Here is a 22,702-nt window from a genome sequence, read left to right as displayed (position 1 = left end):
GAGCAATCTGTAAGCTCAGAGCTGAGAAGGTGTTTGGGTGAGGGAGCCCGGGGCTGGATTTTTTGTTTGTTTATCCTTTTCCAGGATAAATTTCTATTAGAGGACTGCCTGCAGCTGTAGGATGGGTGCAATCTGACCCCTGTGGTCACTCCCAGGCCTATGTTTGAAATAATTATAGAATTACAGCTGGGGAGCAGCCATGAAACACCAACATTTGCAGCCAAAATGCTCTTGTGGGCTTTTCAAACAAGTGTAAACCACCCTCAGCTTTGGCTTCTCCCTGGGTTTTATCTTAGTTTGGATTGTTCACTGAAGTCCTGGGTGTTGAACAAATGACACAGAACCCAAAATACCTCATAATAACTCATCACCTTGTGGTCTCAACCCTAGTCTTTCTGGATAAATTATATTTTGTGATTTCAGGAGGAGTGGAGAGCTGGAATTTAAAGGATCTCTCAGATACTCACAGTTTTTCTTCTCTGCCCCTTTCCTTGCCAGGACGGCCGTGCAGCCTCAGCAGTTCTGGTCAGTGCAATGTTCTGTTTCTGTCACCTCTTCTCCCATCCTGGCCCTGCTGTGCAGCTGCTGAACACAAAGAGACCTGGAATTATACTGTGGCCATCTCACAGGAGGTACAGTACCCTGGCTCAGCACTGTGAGCTCCACTCCTCCAGCTCAGAGCTGCCCAAAGACCTGGCACGTGTGCTTTGGCCCCATGGCTCAGCCAGGGTGAGATCCCACAGTGTTCCTCAGAACTGGGAGGGGATCAGGTGCTGGAAGAGCTTGCCCAGAGCAGCTGTGGGAATTCTTTCCTTGGAGATTCCTGCTGGGGTCTCACCCCCAGCACAAAACCAAGTTCTGAGATAGAGCTGTGAAGCTGCTCCTGCTCTGAGCAGAGAGCAAGTGACCTTCAGATCTTCCAACCTGAATTATTCTGTTATTTGAGATGTCTCTGCTCATTGCAGAGGGTGGGATTAGATCACTGCTAAAGGTCCTTCCAACCCAACCACCCTATGCTGAACCTGTAGTTAACAGGGTCCTGGAGAATCCCTCTCGTGTGCCAGCTGCATCCTCAGAGAAACAGCACTGCAAGTGCAGTTCTGGGTCACAGAAACAGCACTGCAAGTGCAGTTCTGTGCCAGCTGCATCCTCACATAAACAGCATCCAAGTGCAGGTTTTGTGCCAGCTGCATCCTCACAAAAACAGCATCCAAGTGCAGTTCTGTGCCAGCTGCATCCTCACATAAACAGCATCCAAGTGCAGTTCTGTGCCAGCTGCAAGGATGTTGGAGCACATGGAAACTCCAGCCCTGGGCCTCTGAAAGAATGGCACTGCTGCTGGATTTTGAGGCAGATTTTGAGCGTGAAATGAAAGAAACGGAGATTTCAGCCCTGGTTTTCTCTGCTGCAGGTACATAGGGTACATTTGTGACCTAATAGCAGACAAACCTGTCATCCCCCACTGCAAACCACTCACGATCAAGTCAGTCACCCTCAGCCCCGTCCCCTGCTTCAACAAGCAGCGCAACGGCTGCCGGCCCTTCTGCGACATCCTCAGCGGAGAGACCAGGATCCTCACCACTTCCCAGGAGTATGAGAGGATGAAGTGAGTTCTGGGAGCCCTGCCTCCCTCTGGAGCTGCATGCAGCCACTTCCACTTTGCTGGGGGTTATCTGAGCTGCAGTCATTGCCTGGCTGCTGATAAATGAGGATATTCACTGAGAGTTAGTGCCTGAGGTTGAAATAAATGGCCAGAGGGAGTCTGAGGTTAGCAGGAATGGGACAACTGCACAGGCATCAGGATCTGAGGTTGGCAGGGGTGGGATAACTGCACAGGCATCAGGATCTGAGGTTGGCAGGGGTGGGATAATCACAAAACTCAGGATCTGAGGTTGGTAGGGATGGGATAACCACAGGCATCAGGATCTGAGGTTGGCAGGAAGTGGCATAATCACAGAAATCAGGATCTGAGGTTGGCAGGGATGGGATAGCCACAGACATCAGGATCTGTGTTTGGCAGGGGTGGGATAACTGCACAGACATCAGGATCTGAGGTTGGCAGGGATGGGATAATCACAGACATCAGGACCTGAGGTTGGTAGGGATGGGATAATCACAGACATCAGGATCTGAGGTTGGCAGGAAGTGGGATAACCACAGGCATCAGGATCTGATGTTGGTAGGGATGGGATAATCACAGACATCAGGATCTGATGTTGGTAGGGATGGGATAACCACAGACATCAGGATCTGAGGTTGGTAGGGATGGAATAACCACAGACATCAGGATCTGAAGTTGGCAGGGATGGGATAACCACAGACATCAGGATCTGAAGTTGGCAGGGATGGGATAACTGCACAGACATCAGGATCTGAGGTTGGCAGGAAGTGGGATACCTGCCCAGAGATAATCCAGTGCTCTGTTGGTTTCCCCTGTGGAATATTCTTGTTCTAACCAAGCAGAACACTGAATGCTCCTCCTTGCTTGTCCTGAAGGAGGTGAGAGCTTTGATGTGGACACATGGTGGAAGGGAGCTTAATCCTGGCTTTTCTTCCCCTCCAAGAGAATACCGTGTGCAGGAAGGGAAGGTGCTGATCCCACTGGGAGCCACTGTCCATGGAGATGTTGTTGTCTCTGTCTACCACATGAGATCGACCATCGGGGGACGCCTCCAAGCCAAAGTAGGAGCTGGTTTCACTTCTCTTGCGTGGGGAACTAAGAGCTGGCTAAAATGGAATCTATATAGTTTCCTTGAGGATGTATTTAAAACTTGAATATTCAAACTGCAGAGTGGGCAGTGAGTATTTTCCTTCTCTATACTCATTGTTGGTGCCCTTTGCTGTGTATATGATGCTTCCTTGAGGCCTCTACTCCAAGTGAAGTGGTTTTATATTTTTTGGGACACAAGCCTGTTGCTCCAATGTATTCAGTGGGAACAGCTTCATTTAATTGCAAAACTGATAAGCAGACCCCAGAAATAGAGAGAAGCAGGGAAAGAAGGCCTGTTCCTGAAGGTTTTCTGCTGTATGGAGGCTGCAGCAGCAGGGTTGAAGGCAGTTGGAAATATTTGGAATATTTGGGAATATTGAGAATGAAATATTGCCTGTAGAACAAGCAGAATTAATTCAGTTATGCAGCAGCTAAGATTCAGGTAGACTTAACTAACTCCTGTATTTAAGCCCTTGTTCAGTCTCTGCTTTTTTTTTTCTTTTCAGATGACCAACACACAAATATTCCAAATTCAATTTCATACTGGATTCATAGCCCTGGGAACAACCACTCTCAAATTCACCAAGTGAGTGTTTGAAGCTGAACATTAATCAAACCTGATGCATAAAAGCCTGATGAAGGCTGAGGGAGAACAGTCACAGAGGAAATATTTAAAGCCTGAATGTACTGAAAGCCTTTTTATAGCTTTCCAGAAATATTCTTCCCTTTTCAAGTGGACCACTCTTGTCCCCTTTAGGCCTGAGCTGGATGCCTGTGACTCTCCAGACAAATATCCTCAGCTCTTTCATGTTATACTGGACATAGAAATTCAGTCTGCAGACAGACAAACTGAATTAACTCCCCCATGGGAGAACTTCACGACAAAAGACATCAATCCCTCCATTCTCTTCTCCTCCCACCAGGAGCACCAGGACACTCTTGCTTTGGCAGGTAAGGGCTGCATGGATTTGTTCCATTCCCATGATTTCTTCATGCTGAGCTGGGTTTTGTTTCATTCCACCTCTCTGGTGCTCTGTGCTGCAGGTAGAGGTGCCACGGATTCCCCCCAGGATAACATCAGGAATGTTGGGCAGAGTGCATTCTTCTCCTCTCTCAGCTGGCAAGGTAGGCCAAGCTTGGTCTTCAGAGCCAAATCAGCTCCAAAGAACACAAACAACTCCTGCTCCCCTGGCTGGAGCTGGAGTGATGCTGAGGGATCCCACTGTAGCATCAGATCACAGAGCTGGGCACACCCTGGAGTTGCCATGGAGTGGGAATTCCTTTCCTACAGCATCAAACCATGCTCTGTGGGACCATTGTTGACACAGTTCTAGGGTGAACCTTCACCCGAGGCCTCCTTTGTGCTAAAACTTGAGATAAATAAGCCTTGATGAGAAAATTTAGGTTAATCTTGGCAAAGAATCATGGGATCATTTAGGTTGGAAAAGACCTTTAAGGTCATCAAGTCCCACCATTCACCAGCACTGCCAAAGCCACCACTGACCATGTCCCCAAGTGCCACATCCTCCTTGGATGGGGACCCCAGCTGTCCCAGGGCTGCAAAACCTTTTTGGGGAAGAAATTTGCCAGCTTTTATTTTAAAGAGCAAAATTATTTTAGCCAAATGCTGCTGTGCTATTCTCAGCTTTCTGTTCTGCTTGTAAGCTGATTTTTACAGGACCTTTGTGATGACCAAACTAACAGCTGCCTAATTTTATTTTCAATCATCATTTAGATCAGAAATCTGACAAAAGTAGCTCTCACCCCACCTCAGAGGATCGAGCAGCGTTGGTGCATGAGGAAAGCGAACAGTCAGATGACGAACTCTTGTCCCTTTCCAGTCAGCACAGTAATGCCAGCGGTGACAAGCCCCACGGGACACCCAAACACAGCAAAAAGCAGCAGGAGCCTCCAGCAGCACCTCCCCCTGAAGACGTGGACCTGCTGGGCCTGGATGGCAGCCCCATGAGCAAGAGCTTTCCCTCGCAGCCCAGCGCTGCCCCCTCTAACTCTGAGCTGCTGAATGATTTGTTTGGGGTCGGAGGGCCGAGCTGCCAGAGCCCTGCTGGAGCTGGAGCTGGAGCTGGAGCTGCTGCTGCTGCTGCTGAGGAGGTTTTCCATGTGGGGGCACCTGGATCTGTGCAGTCGACCCCGCGGCGCTCGGCAGCTTCGGCGTCCCCGTCCCCGTCCCCGAGGGTAGGAGAAGGTAATGGTGGCTTTATTAAAAAAATAGACTAGCAATACTCTCTAAATGACTCAGTAAATTCACATTATACAATCAATGTAGCAGCAATAAGTGTTTGAGGAAGTTAACGCTTTTGAAACATTCATGTATCAAGGAAACAGAGCAAAAACTTTAAATTGTTTGATATTAATAACAATCACTATTTTTTGGTGTTACCTCTAGAAGACAAAAACAGCAGAGACTGTAATGAAGAACAGAACTTTTGATGAAATTGATGATATAATGAACTGCATCCCCCCTGGGTGAAGGGACTTGGGCTTGGAGGATCCCTCTGGGGGGTCTTGGCTACCTCCTTTCCATCTAGGGTTTCCCAAGAGGCCCCAGCCAGCTCCTCTGCTCCAAGCTGGTCCATCCTCACCAAATCAAACTGGAGCACACCTGGGGTTTGGAGGCTCCTCACACCAGCAGCCACTGGAGAGCCTCAGTTTTGCCCTCATTATGTGTCCAATAGTGCACATGAATTTTACAAAAACTCCTCTGAGGGTTTGGATAGACCTACAGCATATGAATTAAATTTCTCTTTTAACTTAAGGGGTTAGGAGCTGCGAGAATGATTCTGGACTAGGAAATAGAGAATTTCTGTTTCTTCCAAGACCAGGCTGCAGGTGTGGTTGAGGAGAGGATGAAGCAGAGCAAGTGCAAAGAAAGAGGAGAAGGATCCAAGTTTCAGTGGAAGCAATTGGTCACCTGTACTTGGAGAAGGTTTCTCTTGCTGTGGCTGTTGTAGGCTCAGTCTGAAAGCTCTCACCCGTGCTGGCTTTGCAGACACATCACACAAGAGGTGCAACAACAGGTCAGGAAAAGATTTAGGGATTTAGGATCTCTGCAGAGCCAGAATCACACAGCTCAATTGTCCCAAGCCAGGAAAACATGGACAAGAGTTTGGGAAATGAGTGAAGAGTAGTGACTGAGTAACATAAGTAATGAGTAGCATCATTACCACAGAGCAGAACTTCTAAGGATTGTACCTTTCAGTTGCTTTTAACCTTAAATTTGTAGACAAGAATCTGAGTGACTTCATAGGAGTTTCTTTTGGTTGAGTTTGTTGGGGTTTTACATGAATGAGAGAAGATTGAACACATTGATCAAAAATGGAGTTTGAGAAGAACTGGAGTTTTGTAATAAGTGATGTAGAAAAGATATTTCTAAAGATTTTCTAAAGCTGTTTGCAAAAGTCTCTTTACCCCCAACATGGATAACCTTTGCCAGCCTGGAATAATCTTGAGAGGAATGGCAGGAATTGCACCAGGGCAGTAACTCCAATCTCCAGACTGTCTTCCACCCTTTACTGGCAGTTAAAACTCCACCTGAAGTGCCTGAGTACTTTAACACTCACTTTGCCTGGCTCTGAATTCAGCCCCTCTTAGGAAACGAGAGATGGGCTCAGTTTGCTGCCATGGCCAAGCTCTGGGGCTCTTTAGGTGCCCAGAATTTGGGATATTGATGCTCTCCAGTTGCTCCCCCACAGTTTTGGGCTGTCTCCTCTTTGCTACCTGCAGGTATCAGATTTCCTCTCCCCAGAGCTTTCCCTTACCCTGAAGCACATTCCTGCTGCAAGTTCATAATTTTGTTTCCTCAAATACGTTTTTACAGCCACTGCCTTTGATCCTTTTGGAAGTAGCCCCAAACAAACTGGTCCAGATCTCCTGGGCTCCTTCCTTGGCTCATCAGCTGTCCCTGGGGATCCTTTCCTTCAAGCCACAAGAAGCCCTTCACCAACTGTGCACAGTGATCCTTTTCACATGGGTAAGAAAGAGGAGCCTCTTCCAGGGTGTTTAAAGAAATGTAAAATGTTGCTTTGAAATAGAAATGGAACCATTAAGTACAAAGTGATGCTTCTCATAAAATGTCTCTAAACCACAGAAACCCCACGAAACAGGAAAGAGCTTTCTGTCCCTGGACTTAAAGTATATTCAGCATTTGGAGTGTGGTAGGATGAGCTGAGTTTTGCTCAGGTCTTAGACTTAATTAATAGGCTATTTATATAAATAAAAAAGAGGCCATGAAGAATGTCTGCCCACATATTCCTGTGGTTATGAGGTCTCCTTTGAAGCAAACTACCATTAATTGCACTGAACACAGCCATATTTAGAGAAAACACACATCCTTTGGTGATTTTAGTTGCAGGCAGCAGCTTTCTTTAGCTCCAGTACTGACCCTAACCAAATTCACCGTTGAACTTGACTGAAGAGAAGGAATTTTCTTCTCTTTGTTTAAAAGTTCCCTAATTTCCTCCTTCTCACCCCAAAATGTGTAACCCTGTCTGAAACACATTCGGTCATGGATTTGTTTGTGCCTGGAAAGTTGGAGGGGATCTTAAAGATCATCCAGCTCCAGCTCCCTGCCATGGGCAGGATCAGCTCCCACGTGAGGTTCTGGGACTTTGTGGAGTCCCAGTGGCTCCTGGTGGGCACTGGGCTATGCTGGTTTTTCTGGACTGCTTTGAGATACTGATATCAATCATTCTCTTTAGCTTCAAGCACTCCAACTGTTTCCATCCAACCAGATGTTTCCAGTGGTTGGGACTGGCCCAACAAAGCAGGTATGTGTGATAAAATTCAGAATGGTTAGCAAAGAAAAAAAACCAAAACACCCTTAAGGGAACTCTGAGAAGAGGGAGGCAAAGGGAAAATGGTGTCAGTGACTGCAAGGGACAGGTTCTCTCTAAAGATTTCCATATTTAAAAAAAATCTGGGTTTGTTTCCTCAAGAGCCCAGAGCAGGACAGGTGAGGTGAGGCTGTCCAGGGATTGTTTCATCCCACGTAGAGCCATGGGAAAAACCTGGGAAGTGCTGTGCATTCCCAGGGTGCCACTAAATGATTGCATGGTTCTTTCTAATCTTGGGAGAGTGTGCATGGCCTCCCAAAGTTGCTTCCTGAAGGTTCCTAGTTCTTAAAATATATCCACATGTCACAATTCCTCTGGCAGTGCAGACAGTCTGGGAACATTCCTGCTGCTGTTCCTAATTGGGAGTGGGAGTGCAACAAGTCTGAGGCTGCTGAGGAACCTGACAATGGTACACTCAATTTTAATAGCAGTCTTCTAATATGTGGCTGAGCACTGGGGAAGAGCTGCACTCATATCAAACAGGAGGAAAAACGTCAAACAGGAGGAAAAATGTTCTTTTTTTATATATTTATTTTTCTTCTTCTCTTTTTTCTTTTCTTTTTAAGGTGGTCTAGGAATGGGGAGTAAGTCTGCTGCCACCAGTCCTACAGGATCCCTCCACAGCACTCCCACTCATCAGGCTAAACCCCAAACACTGGATCCATTTGCTGATCTGGGAAGTCTTGGAGCCAATTTAGCAGGTTTGCATCCCCTATTAAAAAAAGGCAAATAATAAATTACCAGCATTCTTTTAGAGAAATAGGCTGAGCTGCCTGGTATGTGTGGGGCCTCTCAACCCACCTGCATGCCAGTGCTGCTGCCAGGCTTTCCCTTCTGCCTGATTCTCTGTAAACTCTCACAAATCCGTGCTTTTCCTGATCCCTGGTCAAAAAATGTGCTGGCAACGTGCAGGGAGCTCAGCAGGCTCCATGGATTGCAAAGCACAACCTCTGATAAGTCCAAACATGCTCTGGCTGAGGATGCTCTGTGTTCAAGTGCTGCTACAGGCCTGGGAGGAGAATCTGGCTTTGCAAAGCTGCTGGGGTTCTTGAGGAATTGCTTCCTTCTAGACTTGATTCATTTTTCTGCTTTGTGAGAAAAGCTGTGCAATTGATCTGCCTCTAATTTTAAGTATTATCCAGAGGTGGGGTATTTGCACCTGGCTACAAAGCTTGACTGCTTAGAAAAGCCTTTTCCCTTGTTTTATGTCATAAAACAATCAGTAAACCCTCAATTCCAATGTTTAAAAGGCAGTTCTGAGAAATTATTGAAGCTTTCCTTAAAGCCCAGCAATGTCTGAGTGTGGTAAATAGATTTTTCTTGCCTTTGTTGCTGCCCTCAGCTCTTTGGGAGCCCTTGTGGTTTGGTGTGTTTGTTTTCCCCTTTGCGTCAGTCCCAGCATGAGTCTGGAATTCGGTTTCCCAGTTCCCTCTGCTGGATTTCAGGCTGCTCTGCAGGAACAAAATAAAAAGGCTGCCAATCCCCATGTCAGAGCCACCGAGGTCCTTTTAAAACACGCATTCTGTAGGAGAGTGGTGGGGTTTAAAAACAAACGGCTTGGCATCCCCAGGATATTTAAGCACATTTTTGTTGGTCGTGACTTAAATCGAAAGCACTTCATCCAGTTTCCATGACACATTTCTGAGCTGGGAGCTGAGTGCGGATGTCAGTGTGAAATAATAAAACATTGACACTGGGTTCCTCCCACAAACACAACCAGAGCCAAAGCAGCATCCCCATAAGCAGTGAGGTGCTGGGACACATCTCTGCGGATGGTTTTTAATCAGCACAGCGTGAGGAGACACGATTCCAACAGCACCAGCTTGGTGTTGGCACAGGCTGCCCAGAGAGCTTCCCCACATCCCTGCAAGTGCTCAAGGCCAGGCTGGATGATCCTCAGTGAAAAGTGCAATGGAACTGCATGAGCTTCAAGTCCCTCCTAAATTTAATCATGCTGTCACTCTGTGTTGCCACCATCTCCACAGAGCTGTGGCTCCTTGTTAGCTACCTCCAGCTTTCCCTGTTTCCCCAAGCCACCTCTAATTCCTCAAAGCCAGGTGCTGTCCTATAAACAGCTCACAGAGCAAGCTCGGGGCTACAGTGATGCTGAAAAGGAGAAGCCTGGGGGGCTTCGCTTGGATCAATTCTGCTTTGTGAGAAAAGCTGTGCAATTGATCTGCCTCCAATTCGCAGTATTATCTAAAGGTGGGATGTTTGCACCCGGCCACAAAGCTTGGCTGCTTAGAAAAGCTTTTTCCCTTATTTTATGTCATAAAACAAGCGGCAGACCCTCGATTCCAATGTTTAAAAGGCAGTTCTGGTTTAATTCCCTCTCTGCAGGTGGCCCCTCGTTCTCCAGCAAGCCGACCACGCCGACGGGCATGGGTGGGGGCTTCCCCCCGTCGCCGCAGAAGCCACCGCCGCAGCCCATGGGTGGCAGCGGGTGGCAGCAGGGCACGGGCTACGGCTGGCAGGGGGCACAGCCCAAAGGCCAGCCCGGCGTGCCCCACGCCTCCCCCCAGAACAAGCCCAACTACAACGTCAGCTTCTCGGCCACGGGGACGCAGGGCGAGCGGGGCAAAGGAGCTGCGAATGTTGGTAAGAGCCACCAGCGTCCAAAGGGGTGGCGCTCCCTTTGGGTGTCCCTTGGTTTGTGGGTTAGGGCTGAGCAAGTCAGTCAAGTGGATTGTTTGGTGCTTTATCCTGTCCTGGATGCTGAACTGCGCTGTTTAGGAAGTCCTGTATTGCCAAATGAGCTTCCAAAATAATCCTGGAATTGTCCAAGGTCAGGCTGGATGGGGGTTGGAGCAACCTGGGATAGTGGAAGGTGTCCCTGCCCACAGCACGGGGTTGGAACTGGATAAACTTTAAGGTCCCTTCCAACACTAACCATTCTGGGATTCTATAATAATAACAACAACTTAAAAGTAACATTAAGTAATATCTTTTATGAAAAGCTGCACATTCAGTAGCACTGGGAGATTGCTAATGTGATTAATCAAAGGATGTATCTTATGTAGAAAGCCAGGGTTAAATGCACCCGTGCTACGATAATAATTTCAAATCTTCTCGGTTTTCAAGATTCCAAGCCAAAAGTGTCTGCAGATTTCGAAGATTTATTATCTGGTCAAGGCTTTAATGCTCACAAGGACAAGAAGGGCCCCAAAACAATAGCTGAGATGAGAAAAGAAGAAATGGCAAAGGAGATGGACCCTGAAAAACTAAAAGTAAGTAAAATTCTTGGGGATGTCCTGCCAGTCATTCAATGTCCTCAAGAGATTTAAAACTCCAAGGTTACATTTCTGTCCTCAACCAGACCACATCAACAATGGCTTGCTCAGTGTCACTGGGCTGCTGCTCTTCCACAGCACTCCAGACCTGATTAGCAGGCACAGCTAATTAAACTAATCCTCTGCCTCATTAATCCTGCCTGCTTTGGAATTCTCTCATCTCTCCTCAAAAAATTGCCAAACTGCAGATCTCTTATGAAAGGAAAGGGAATTCAGTCTGTCCTGCTCTGTGTGTGAAATATGAGACCACAAATTGGAATTACAGAAGGAGAGAGAACTCGGAGGAAAAGCTGCAGCAAAAGCCAAGCAAAGTTCTAGAAAACAGAATGATCCTCTCAAAATTTCCTGGTTTTAACCTTTGGGAAGTGACAGCAACCATGCTGAACTCGACCATCAGCCACAACAGCTGGACAGGGGTCAGGCCGTGGAGTGGGCAGGAGTTTTCCCAGCTCCCATTTTCATCACACAAAAGCTGTTGAGTCACTGAAGCTCCCAGTTGATTTGGCCTTTCCAATTTAATTCTCTTTGCTCTGATGCCTTTCATTTCTTTGGGGCAGCTCAGCCTGGAACTGTGAAATCTATTAATGCTTTGGTTTTCACATTTTAACTTATGTGAGCTTAGTTTAGGTGTGCAATTAACCTTGCTAAAGAACCAGACAGTTAAACACCTAATTTGTCTTTTGGCTATTCCATCAAGCATTATTAAGTCAGTGTTTTTAGCAGGGATGTTGCTCAAAGTCTGTCTTAACTTTTAAGCAGCGATATAAAAATTAATGACAATTAGACAAAGGTTTGCTGAAGGTTTTCTAAAGCATGGAAAGAAATTGAAGATGCTTCTCGGGGTTACAGTTACTCAAATGAAGAAACTTTGTCCTGGTGGAATATCTAAAGTGAGGCATAAATACTTGCACTCCTTTCTGCAGGTGCTGGAGTGGATCGAAGGGAAGGAGAGGAATATCAGGGCTCTGCTGTCCACCATGCACACGGTGCTGTGGGCAGGGGAGACCAAGTGGAAGCCTGTGAGTATGGCAGACCTGGTGACTCCAGAGCAGGTGAAGAAGGTGTACAGGCGGGCCGTGCTCGTCGTTCACCCCGACAAGGTAAGGCTGGGCTGCCTCCACCTCAGGGGGAAACCTAAATTGATTATAAAGTGTTGGATGGGGTCGTTGATTTATTGCTGCTAACAGCTCTGTGCAAAGTGGGAACTCAAGATTTCTGCTGCTTTCTGGAAGTTGAGAACTCTGAACTCATCCCTGGAAGTGTTCAAGGCCAGGCTGGAGCAGCCTGGGATAGTGGAAGGTGTCGCTGCCCATGGAACCATTTAGGCTTTAAGGTCCCTCCCAGCCCAAAGCAGTCAGGGGTTTTGTGAAACCACTGCCAGCCCCAAGACTGTGCTGGAACCTGCTTGTGAGAACCCCAGGCTTGCTCTGGGGTCTCGTGTGGTGGTAAAGTCTCTCCTCCAACCCGTGATTCCAAAGAAAAACTGCACAGGCTCTTGTTGTTTGGTCCCAAGGCAGTTTATTGTGAGTTATCTAAAAGATTTTCTTCTCAGGCTGTGGCTGTTTGCTCACAGCTCAGGCAGAGGCACACACACACCCTGACATCCTCTCTGCCTGCTGTCTTCTTCTCTCTCCCCACCCAGGGCTGCTGCTATCTTTTATATGATATATTAAGTATTACATGATTACAGTTTTTCCCCAATACCCACTACCTATGTTACAAGGTGCTTTTCTACTCTAAACCAATCTGTGAGTGCCAACATCACCAAGAACATGGAGGTGAGGAAGAAGAAGGAGGAAGAACAGGATCAGCCCACTTTCCTCCATCTTAGAACATCTGACCCCCATGTACAAAGTAAAAACCCCCTGTACAGGTGCTAAAACCCCCCCTGTACAACACTAAAAAAATTTCCCATCTGTTTTGTAACTACTTTTACTACCCTATCTAACCCTTTGTGACTGCTTGTTCCACCTCCAAAGTTGGTAACTCATCCCATGGCTCAAACTCAAAATCACAGCTGTGTCCAGCTGCCTGCCAGGGTCGAAAATGCTTCTGACCTGGGCCTGAAACATCCAAAAGTGTCTGAGGGGCACTTTGAGTTCCAACACCTGCTGTTTGAAGCAGCAGAAATTCAGAGCTTTTGTCACCCTCACTTTGACCCTCAGCTGCTCTGCTGCAGTTCCTGCTAAAGGAGATCCAAATCCATCCCCTGCAATGGAGCCATCAGGTTGCTTGGTTGCCCAGCTCGTGGCTCGTGCTCTGGCTGCTGCCACTTGCTGACCAGGAGCAGCGAGTCCAGCTGGGACACTCGTGGGGAGCAGGAAGCTTCCACTTGGCAGGGGATGGAGGCCCTGGGAGTCTCAAGGCTTGGGAGGATGTGAGCTGCCCGAGGCTCCCAGGAATTCTGATTTCATCCAGGAAGTGTCAGGTGGCAGCTCTTTCCCTTCCATGCAGGTAAAATTCCTCTCTCAATGCCAAGGTTATATTTATCATTTAGAAGGTCACATTTATTATGCCCATGGGACAGTGCTTTATCCCACTCTGGGGGGTGTCAGCTCTGAGGAGCAGCAAAGCCAGGAAATCCTTAAGGAAAGCAACACTCCAGAGTAGCTGATTTTTGTCAAGGAAAAAGTAAAAATTCATGGAACTGCTTGGGAATCTGCTCACGTGCCAGCTGTTGTGGTTGGGTTTGGGAGCTCTGATATCCCTCTTTTCTCCTTGTTTCTTTTCCAGGCTACTGGGCAGCCATATGAACAATATGCAAAGATGATATTTATGGAGCTGAACGATGCCTGGTCAGAATTTGAAAACCAAGGACAAAAACCCTTGTATTAGGTACTTTCTCAGCCTCACTCCAGACCCGTGCTAGTGCTTATTTAGTCTCTTGTCACAAATGTCACAGATCAACCAAACTCTGGCTGGAAATTCAGAAGTTTCAGAAAACTAAGAGCCTAATACTTATCATGAAGAACATGAGAAAGGTTTCCTAACACTTGTCTCCAGAATCCTGAGCTCAGAGGAACTCTGGACACCGGGCTCACCCCACCAGAGCCACAGGGTTACAGTTTCTGGTTACTTTTCTATTTTATTTTGGGTTCCAGTGGGACAAGAGAGAACACATACTTGGAAAAGGTGGAATTGGTCTGTCTCCAACAAAGTGTAGCTGGTGAATTTCCAACCTTTTTCTTTTTTTTGTGAGGTGTGATACGGCAGCACTTCAGTTGAGTTCAACAACTGCTGGTGAGGCCCAAACTTCAATGTACATTTTTTTTTCCCTGGGTTTGGATCGAATTATCCAATTGAAGTGCTCAGCTGTGGTTTAGGCACACTCCTAACAGTCACCATTTGCTGCTTAATTGCTCATCTAGCGTAGTCTGGCTGAACAGAGCCAAAGCTGAATCCTGGGCTGGGTCAGTGTGACAGCTGCTTTTGCATTAACTCTGTGCTCCACCTCAGAGCCCCGCAGTGAAACGTGCAGGCAGAATTCCTCTGAAGGCTTTGGAAAGTGAGCAACGAGTCCTTGGTTCAGCAGCCCCTTGCTGGTTTGCAAAGCAGCAGTTCTGGGGGGAAGGGGGGGGAATCCACCTCGTCCAAGTGAGGAATGAGCACGTGCTGCATTTCCCGTGGTTCTCATCAGCAGCTCGAAACCATCAAAGAAATGCCAACAACTTAAAATTCTGCTGGGAAAGTTTAGGAACGTCCCAGTTTCTAGGTAGCACTTCCCCTCCTGAGGATTCAGAACTTTTTCCAGCCCACTTGTATCACCTTTATGCCTTTATCAGCTCCAGAGCACTTGGCCAAGGCTCTTGGCAGGCTGAAACCTGTTGCAACTTCATTTTTCAGATCATGGTGTAGGAGCTGTCCCACAGACATCCCCAGACCACGTCTGATCTCTGAGGTCACTCCAGTGCAAATTGATTCGCTTAAAAGTTTATATTGGACCAAAGCAATGACATCACAAGGGAATCTCTCTGTTGCTGAAGCAGCTTTCCTAGTTCAAAAGCGAGTTGAAATTCAAACTTCACCCCAAATTCTGGCGTTCTTTTGTAGAGTAACTAAAGCTAGCAGTTTATTTACCAACACCTATCCGTATTTGAGGGATACTCATTAGATGGGCAGGGAATAATGTGTATTTACTGCCTCAGGAACAGGTTGCCATCGGATGTGAGTCCTTAAGGCTGGTGGTTTTTCCAAGACAATCCACTACTTGTTGCACTTACATTTTCAAGTGGCAAAGCTATTACTGCAAAGACAGTGTGTCAAGGTACATGGCTTTCTGTATAAAACTCATCCTTTTGTTGTACTGGTCCATTATTTACTGCCATTAACTGAAAATGTGAAACCAACACATAGGTCTCCTTTTATATAAAAGACCTTAAGATAATAGTAACAAACTGGATGTTATTTATTAATGTTTTGATCCAGTATGTGCTTGTCTTATTTAAAGAGATAACTGGAATGTGAATCATGTTCCTGTGATTTGTTGGTTTATTGTTTCTCATTCACATTTGTAGATATTGTGACCTATGCCTATATAATAAAAAGGATCTCATTGCTATAATGTACTTTTTTTTAATGATTAAAACCTCATTAGCTTTGTATCGAGTTTGTCACGGCACATAACTCTGGATACTCATCCATTCACAAAATACAAACCCACCATTAAACTTTACCAAAAAACAAAACCCCTCTACCCCACTTAAGCTTTGATTACTTCCATCCCTAATGTTTTTATGGATGCATGAAAGTATTAGGACGTATGTATATCCAAATAGTTAACTGAAAAAAATCCATTCTTGTCATATCTGGTAGTGACAGAGGTTATCAATGTTCAGGTTTACTGTTTGACTAAATTATTGTAATTTTTGTAAATACGGTATATACTCGACGAAATTGTGACTGGTCTAAAACATTTGTATATACATTAAAAAGCTCAAATTAACAAATTCAGGTATCTTTTGTGCTTGTGACCACGAGGTTCCCGTCCCACATCTGCTCCTGTGTGAGGGGTGGCGAGCCCTGGCTTGGGTTGGTTTTGTCATTGTCATTATCCACAGGTGCTTTTCCCAAATTATCCAGGTGCTTTTCCCAAATTATTTGGGAACAGCTTGGCATTGCTGTTCTCAGGCTGCTGCCTCCAGAGACCTGCAGCCAAACAAGCCAGCAAACCCAAATTTTTCAAGTGTTTTGGAAGCATTTAGTGGATTAAGCCTGTTTTAATAAGCCTTCTGGCTCAAAATAATTTAAAATAATGAAAAATGGGGGGAAATATGGAGTAGGGTACATAAAAAGAGAAGAGCTGACGAGGGAGGTATGTGAAGAAAAGCTCCTGGGGGGGAGGGGGACGTAATTGAAAAAGTTGTGCAAAATCTCCCTCTAAAAGGCTTTTCTTGGGACAAAAATGCTGTTATTGGGTCAAGAAGGTTGGTTTTGGGGCAAAAATGCCGTTCTTTGGGCAAAAAGGTTCCTCTTGGGACAAAAAAAAATTAATTGCTGAATTAATAGGACTGTTCTTGGGTAAAAAGGCAATTGTTGGGGCAAAAAGGCTTCTCTTGGGTCAAGAATGGGAGCTCGAAAGTGTCGCCTCAAAAAATCCAAGGCTTGAAAGCCACGGCTTTAAAAGAAGCTGTGCCCTTCCTCGTGCGGATTAGGACCTACATCATCCACCCTCAGCAGAAGGATGGATGATGGTCCTGAGACGGCCCTGCTCGAGGCAAACGGGCCCCCAGCTCAATGTTTTGGGGTGAAAACAGAGATTTTCAGGAGTGCCCACAGAACAGCAGCGCCTGAGGGGCGGGGTCTCTTTCATGTGGCGTTTACCGATTCCAATCGCGGCTGCGCACGAACAGACTTTTCTTACAGATACGAATTTAACGCACACATATACACACGTCTTACCCTCATAGCGGGGGTTATATACGCCAGCAAAGCCGGTTTTTTTGCGAGGTTTAGGCGCGTCGAGCCCCTCAGGACGCGCCGTCCCCTCACGACGCTCCGCCCCCTGCGGCGGCCGCGGCGGCAAAAGGCGCTCTGGGGCCCCGCCCGCCCTTTTAAAGGCTCGGTCGCGGAAAGGGGCGGGGCCGCAGGCCGGAAGTGGCGCGGCCGCGGCGGAGCCCGGACATGGCGGGCGTGAAAGGTACCGGCGGCTCCCTCAGGAGCGAGCGCGCCCCGGGCGGCGCCTCAGCGCGGCGGAGGGCGGCCGGGAGCGGCGGGGAGGGATGCCCGGCAGCCGGGGAGGCGGTAGCCGGCGGCCCGGGAGGGATGGCCGGTGCCTCACGGCCCGCCCTGTGCCGTTGCAGCTCTCGTGGCGCTGTCCTTCAGCGGAGCCATCGGGCTGACGTTCCTCATGCTGGGCTGCGCCCTGGAGTACTACGGGTGAGCGGGCCCTTCCCAAAGCTTGTTCTGTTTAAAAGCCGTTCATTAAGTTTCTCTCGTTTAATGGAGCTTTCCGGCCCCTCCTGCAGCCTCTTGGCACGTGGCAGATTGTTGTGGTTAAACATCACTTCCTAAGGCGGTGTTTGCATTTGCATTAAAATAAATCCGCTGCAAACAGCTCTGTGCTGCTTCAGGGAAAGCGGTGCCACCTTGCTAAATTTTGAATCTCACAGACATTTGCCTTCATTTCCTCTTTCTTTGAACAATCCTCGTCCCACAAGTTTCCACTTGGGATGTCCCCACCCGTGGCTGGGGCTGGGGCAGCTTTAGGTTCCCCTCCAGCCCGGGCTGTGCGATAATTCTGTGATTCTGTGTCTGTAAAACACTTTAAACGTTCGCAGGAGGCTCGTGAGAGCTCTGACACGCGGATGGGATGTGAGGGTGTGCCTGCTTTATCCCTGGAATTCGGGAATGCTGCTCCAGTGCATTTCCTGCTTCCTCTGTGCTCACAGCTGAATCAGCAAAACGATTCGAAACTAAATTAAATTAACCCTCGCTCGTGTGAGAGGCTGCATGCCGCTCTATCAGTGCAGGGCAAACGTGGTGGAGTTGCCCCGTTTTGGGTGGAATCTTCATTAATCCACTTTCCAAGCCAAAAAGTAGCATTAGGAATATTGCACCAGCTTTCTGATTGAAATATCCCTTCTAACTGGTGGCACATTTGTTTTCTCCCCCTCCCCAGTGTGTACTGGCCCCTGTTTGTGTTGATATTTTACTTCATCTGCCCCATTCCCCACTTCATTGCCAAGCGAGTGGGGGATGACAGCGATGCAGCCAGCAGTGCCTGCAGGGAGCTGGCCTATTTCTTCACCACAGGAATTGTTGTCTCTGCCTTTGGATTCCCCATCATCCTTGCACGGGTGGAAGCAGTAAGTCCTTGCTAATTTTTCTTCTCAGACCTCACTTACTGGGTAGCATCTTCAACCCTGCTTTCATTTCATTACTCTGCTGTCTCCAGGTGAAAATAGTCCACTGAAATTTGACTTTTTGAGCTGGAAAAAAAAGAACTCGCATGACTGAAAAGTTTTTAGCTGTTTTTTTTCCTCCCTCCAGCCTTGTTTTGGCTCAACACAAGATAATATCTCCTCCTTCACCTCGTGCCTCTCTGTCTCATGACCCTTTGCATCTCTTCTTGCTTCAGCTTCCTTATTTTTATCTTGGAATTCCTGCTTTATTTCATTCAGGATGCTGCAAACCTGGGGATTGGGCCGTGTTAGGAGTTAAAAGATAAAAGGCCAAGCTTCCAGAGCTGCCCTTGTGACTCTCAAAGCATTTCCCAAGCTTTGGCCTCTCAAAACCTGAGGAAACTCTGCCTGAATCCTTTCCTTTTTTCCTTTCTGAACTTCTCTGCAGTGCTGAGATTTTGGTCACATTTGTCTGAAAGGCAAAGAATTCCCCCTGTCCCAGCGATGTTTAATGAGTCCTGCTGGTTTTCCCCTTCCCTTTCACTCCTTAAAACTTTGTGTGCTTGCTCTGAATTTATTTGCAATGCCCAATTCCCCTGATATTTTTATTTTGGAGCTGGGGCCTGGCAGCAGCAGAACGACCACGAGAGGGAACTCTCAGTCATGTGTTTTAAATGTTCCTTATTTAAGTAAATTACTTGTGCAGCTTATGAATTAAAAAAAAAAAAAAAAGCTGTTTACTTTTTAAATCCACATTGTCCATGCCTGTAACTTGTTTCAAAGGAGATCTTTTGGTTTTTTTGCTTGGCAATGAAGGGAGAGCACTAATTTCACCAGACTTCTCTCTGATTTAGGTGTGGTTTAATGATTTGGAAGGCAAGTCATCATTTTCTTCTAAATCCTAGCAGTAGCTTGGCTGAAGTGTCTATTAGTGATACAAGTGGCTGCTAATTGAATAATTAATCACACAAATGGAATTCTTTATTGTTCGCCTGTTCTGCTTTTAGCACCTTTCTGTAGTATTTTGATTTTTTTAGTATTTTAGCTGATCTAATGCCTAGAAATAACTGCCCTGAGCATCTGTCTTCCAAGAACTGCTTTGATTGTTCCATTTCTTGCATTTCAGATCAAATGGGGAGCCTGTGGCCTGGTGCTGGCTGGCAATGCAGTCATTTTCCTTACAATTTTAGGCTTTTTCCTTGTGTTTGGCAGAGGAGATGACTTTAGCTGGGAGCAGTGGTAGGAGCTCACTGTGGTGCTGGTAATTTTCAATATTTTACAGCTTTTCCCCCCAGTTCTGTGTGTATGTATAGATAATCTAATGTGTGTGGGTATAACATTCACGTGGCTTTACATTATCACTTAATACTTTGCTTTTTTAAATGCACTTCAGCCAAAGGGATGGTGCTGACAGTTGGCCACTAAAATGGGGAATTATTATGAATTTAACCTTGAAGAAGTTTACAAGGAATAAGCAGTTTTACCCATTTCTCACTGTATTTGCATCAATTTTTGGTTTAATTGCAGTGTCATTGAGCCATTGGTCACTATTCCTGTTGGGGTTTTAACCATATAATCAAAGAATAATATGAAGATTATCCTAATTGGGATTGTTCAACTTGATCAATCTTTCTGCTTTAATTAGGATGAGTTATTATTTCGTTTACATCTCATTAGTTGTAATTTGAGAAAAATTGTCATTTTTCTTAATGGCAATAAAGCCAAACATAAATGATGCCAACTCTCAGTGCCTAAGAAAAGCAAAAGAAAATAACCCTGGTTAAAAACCCTCCACTTATGTTTGTTTAAAGATAATTTTCTCCCCACAAAGATATTTTCTGTTCCTATTCAATTTAAAAATTGTGGCTATATTTGGGGAGTAACATATTTTAGTGCATCTTAAAGCTGGCATGACTTCTATGAAGGTTCACAAAAGGAGAAACTACCCTCAGGACACTCAAAATCACAGTTTAGTGTTCAACTCTATGTATTTTTATAGGTGTGAATTGCAAGGAATTGAGTGTTCTGCTGGGTAGGAATTCTTATTTCCTCCTTGCTTTTCAAACACCCTTCTTCAATTCCTGTTTTTTTTTTGTCTGGAAGAAGGTTGTTATTACATTAAAACACTATATTTTTAAATAGCATTATCCTAGTAAACATTCACATAATCACACTTAAAAAACATAATTTTATTACTTTAGTTGTAAGAATAGAGGGAATGGTCAGTAATTAATTAGTGCTAAAAGAGGAATTAACATTAAAGGACAGGGTTTTTTCTGGATGTTAATGCTCCATCTAAGACATAGCAGCATAAACTTACAAAAATCCTGGGAAAAACGAATTATTGAGTGTCTTCTTCCTGGTTGTGATGAAATCTGTTGGAACTGGGGAAATGACTTGTTTTAATGATAAACCAAATTTTTCAGATGAAACATAATTTCCATGTTTAATTCCTGCTTTAATTTTTAAAGAAGATGCCTTTTTTCCCTATACAGTGGCATTTTTCACTCAGTAATGGAGTTTAAAAAAGTGAAATAAAACCCAGTCAGTGCCTGGTGATAAATTCTTAAAGCCATTGCTAACAATTCCATTTAAGTCCTCTTGGATTGGGGCTGGATCCTGGAAAGCTTTTACCCCATTTATGTACCAAAGGCCGAGATAGAAATCTACTAAACTACTCAATTACTGCTGGAGTTTTGGGGAGGAAAACCAGCTGGGATTGAATTTTTCCTGAAAATAAATCATTCAGTAGTGTGTGAAGGAGCAGTGAACAAGGACAATCTAAAGTGAGGACCAGAGGACCAGAAAATGCTGTTTTAAATTGCTTTTTGCCAAATGTTTCCATTGTACTGTATCCCCTTTGGGCTGTGGTTGGTGGGTACCTCATGGGTGCTGAGTGGAGGAGGTCAATGCTTTTTATATTATTATTTTTATTATTTGTATTGTTTGGAAGTACTTATGTGCACTAATCCCTAATGTGAATTTCATGCAGTTTTCTCATGGACTTTACATTTAATGTTTAAAAGTGTGTTGAAATCATGGAGATCTCCCTTAACCTCTGTAAATTTACTTTGTTATCAAATATGGTAAAAAGTAATATTTCAGTGGGTTTTTTTCTCCAGAGCTTCACTCCCACTGAGCTCTGATGTCTGTACTGGGAATTCTGTCCCATCCCTCCAGTGGGAATTTATTGTGGTTTCTCTAGAATGGTTTCCCTGTGTGGAAGTGAATTCTGTGTATCCAAAGTGCCTTAATTTCCATACAAAGCTGGTTTTTGTGACTGCACCTCCATGGCAAGATCAGTGTTCCAGAATCAGCTGGAAACCTGGGGCTGCATTTTCCAAAGTTTCCTTGTCAGCCAATCCTGTTTCCTGTCTTTGGGAATGCAGGGCAGCTTTTGTACCTTTTGTAAACAGTTTTTTATGATTATCCCATATCCCCCAGATCATCGAGAATTAAAACATGGACATTCAAATATATTCTACTTTTCTTTCCAAGTTGCCTACTAAACCTGACTTTTGGAATTGCCTAATAAACATATCTGATGCTTAAAGATTTGTCTGTCTTAAATTTTAAGAGGAGATAACAGACAGGTGTGAGGAGGGAGGGTAAAACATGTCCTGTGCTGCTTTCCTGATGGGGAATGGATAATTCCAGGAGCCATGGAAGTGGAATAAATGTAAAATGTGTTGGAAAGGTAAAGGATCATCACTTACTTCTTGTGTACGTGGTGGCATTGGGAGGCTTTTAAAAGCATTCCATTAAAAATGTGGGATGTGAGGTACTGCTTGAGCTTTTCCCTTTCTTCCAGGAATGGATAAAATCCATTCTCTGTCAGGGCAGGGATGCAGAGGGCATCAGAGCTCTCCTTCTCTTCTATTAAAGTAATGGAAATATTAAAGTGGGGAATTCTGATCTCCCCAGAGCTTGGGAAAATGGAGTTATTGAATCCCCCAGGGTGAGGAGGAGTTTGTGGTGTCTGTTTGGAGCTTCATTTTCACAGCAGGGCTTTGGAGAAGCTGAGAGCTGTGCACAGGGAGAGTTTGGGAATGCTGCTCACCTCTGGCAGAGTCCCTTCGGCTCCAGCCTTGGTCCTGAGCTCCCCAGAGCTTGGGAAAATGGAATGATTGGATCCATTTCTGACAGCCCCACGGTGAGGAGGGGTTTGTGGGGTCTGTCTGGGAGAGCTTTCTGCTCCCAGCAGTGCCCCGAGTGCGAGGCTTTGGAGGAGCTGGGTTTGCTCAGAGAGCTGCTGGCTGTGCACAGGGAGAGTTTGGGAATGCTGCTCACCTCTGGCAGAGTCCCTTTGGCTCCAGGCTTGGTCCTGAGCTTTTTTTTAACCTGCTGCTGGATTTGGGGGTGTTGTCTGTGTGGGGTAACTTTGATCTCCCATCCTTCCCACTCTTGTGCAGCTGTTTTTCTTCAATTATTCCCTGCCGCATTCTCTGGGTTGGATTAAAAAAAAAAACAGCACAGGAGGTGCTGGTCCCAGTCTGGTTTTGTGGGTTC

At 45.8% G+C, this 22,702-nt stretch overlaps 2 protein-coding genes and 1 long non-coding RNA gene across 4 annotated transcripts in view; 2 read left to right on the top strand and 1 right to left on the bottom strand.

Moving 5' to 3' along the window:
- Positions 1 to 15,799, top strand: part of DNAJC6 (DnaJ heat shock protein family (Hsp40) member C6) — a 43,918-nt gene extending 28,119 nt beyond the window's left edge. Inside the window, exons 6-20 of one of the 2 annotated variants that reach the window (XM_021535576.3) lie at positions 499 to 632; positions 1,412 to 1,606; positions 2,565 to 2,682; positions 3,217 to 3,296; positions 3,468 to 3,661; positions 3,755 to 3,835; positions 4,446 to 4,916; positions 6,549 to 6,701; positions 7,429 to 7,497; positions 8,130 to 8,264; positions 9,904 to 10,161; positions 10,645 to 10,790; positions 11,777 to 11,953; positions 13,587 to 13,688; positions 14,697 to 15,799. In XM_021535576.3, the coding sequence (XP_021391251.2) occupies positions 499 to 632; positions 1,412 to 1,606; positions 2,565 to 2,682; positions 3,217 to 3,296; positions 3,468 to 3,661; positions 3,755 to 3,835; positions 4,446 to 4,916; positions 6,549 to 6,701; positions 7,429 to 7,497; positions 8,130 to 8,264; positions 9,904 to 10,161; positions 10,645 to 10,790; positions 11,777 to 11,953; positions 13,587 to 13,688 (2,313 nt within the window). In that variant the 3' untranslated portion in view covers positions 14,697 to 15,799. Of the gene's footprint in view, positions 1 to 498; positions 633 to 1,411; positions 1,607 to 2,564; positions 2,683 to 3,216; positions 3,297 to 3,467; positions 3,662 to 3,754; positions 3,836 to 4,445; positions 4,917 to 6,548; positions 6,702 to 7,428; positions 7,498 to 8,129; positions 8,265 to 9,903; positions 10,162 to 10,644; positions 10,791 to 11,776; positions 11,954 to 13,586 lie in introns of both variants that reach the window. The other variant, XM_077785309.1, reaches the window with a different exon arrangement.
- On the bottom strand, positions 8,077 to 16,867 carry LOC144246751 (uncharacterized). The gene is made up of 3 exons (XR_013340424.1): positions 16,752 to 16,867; positions 8,888 to 9,014; positions 8,077 to 8,275 (listed from the first exon to the last, which is right to left on the bottom strand). It is a non-coding gene; the product is annotated as an uncharacterized LOC144246751 (long non-coding RNA).
- An 80-nt stretch (positions 16,868 to 16,947) lies between these two features.
- LEPROT (leptin receptor overlapping transcript) lies at positions 16,948 to 21,746 on the top strand. The gene is made up of 4 exons (XM_021535609.2): positions 16,948 to 16,989; positions 17,153 to 17,228; positions 17,971 to 18,157; positions 19,320 to 21,746. The coding sequence occupies exons 1-4, from the start codon at positions 16,974 to 16,976 to the stop codon at positions 19,434 to 19,436; spliced, it is 396 nt and encodes a 131-aa protein (XP_021391284.1). The 5' UTR covers positions 16,948 to 16,973; the 3' UTR covers positions 19,437 to 21,746.
- The last annotated feature ends 956 nt before the right edge of the window (positions 21,747 to 22,702 follow it).

This window comes from Lonchura striata, chromosome 9 (genome assembly GCF_046129695.1).
Source record: "Lonchura striata isolate bLonStr1 chromosome 9, bLonStr1.mat, whole genome shotgun sequence".
Lineage (NCBI taxonomy): Eukaryota > Metazoa > Chordata > Aves > Passeriformes > Estrildidae > Lonchura > Lonchura striata.
This window is presented reverse-complemented; position numbering and strand designations above follow the sequence as displayed.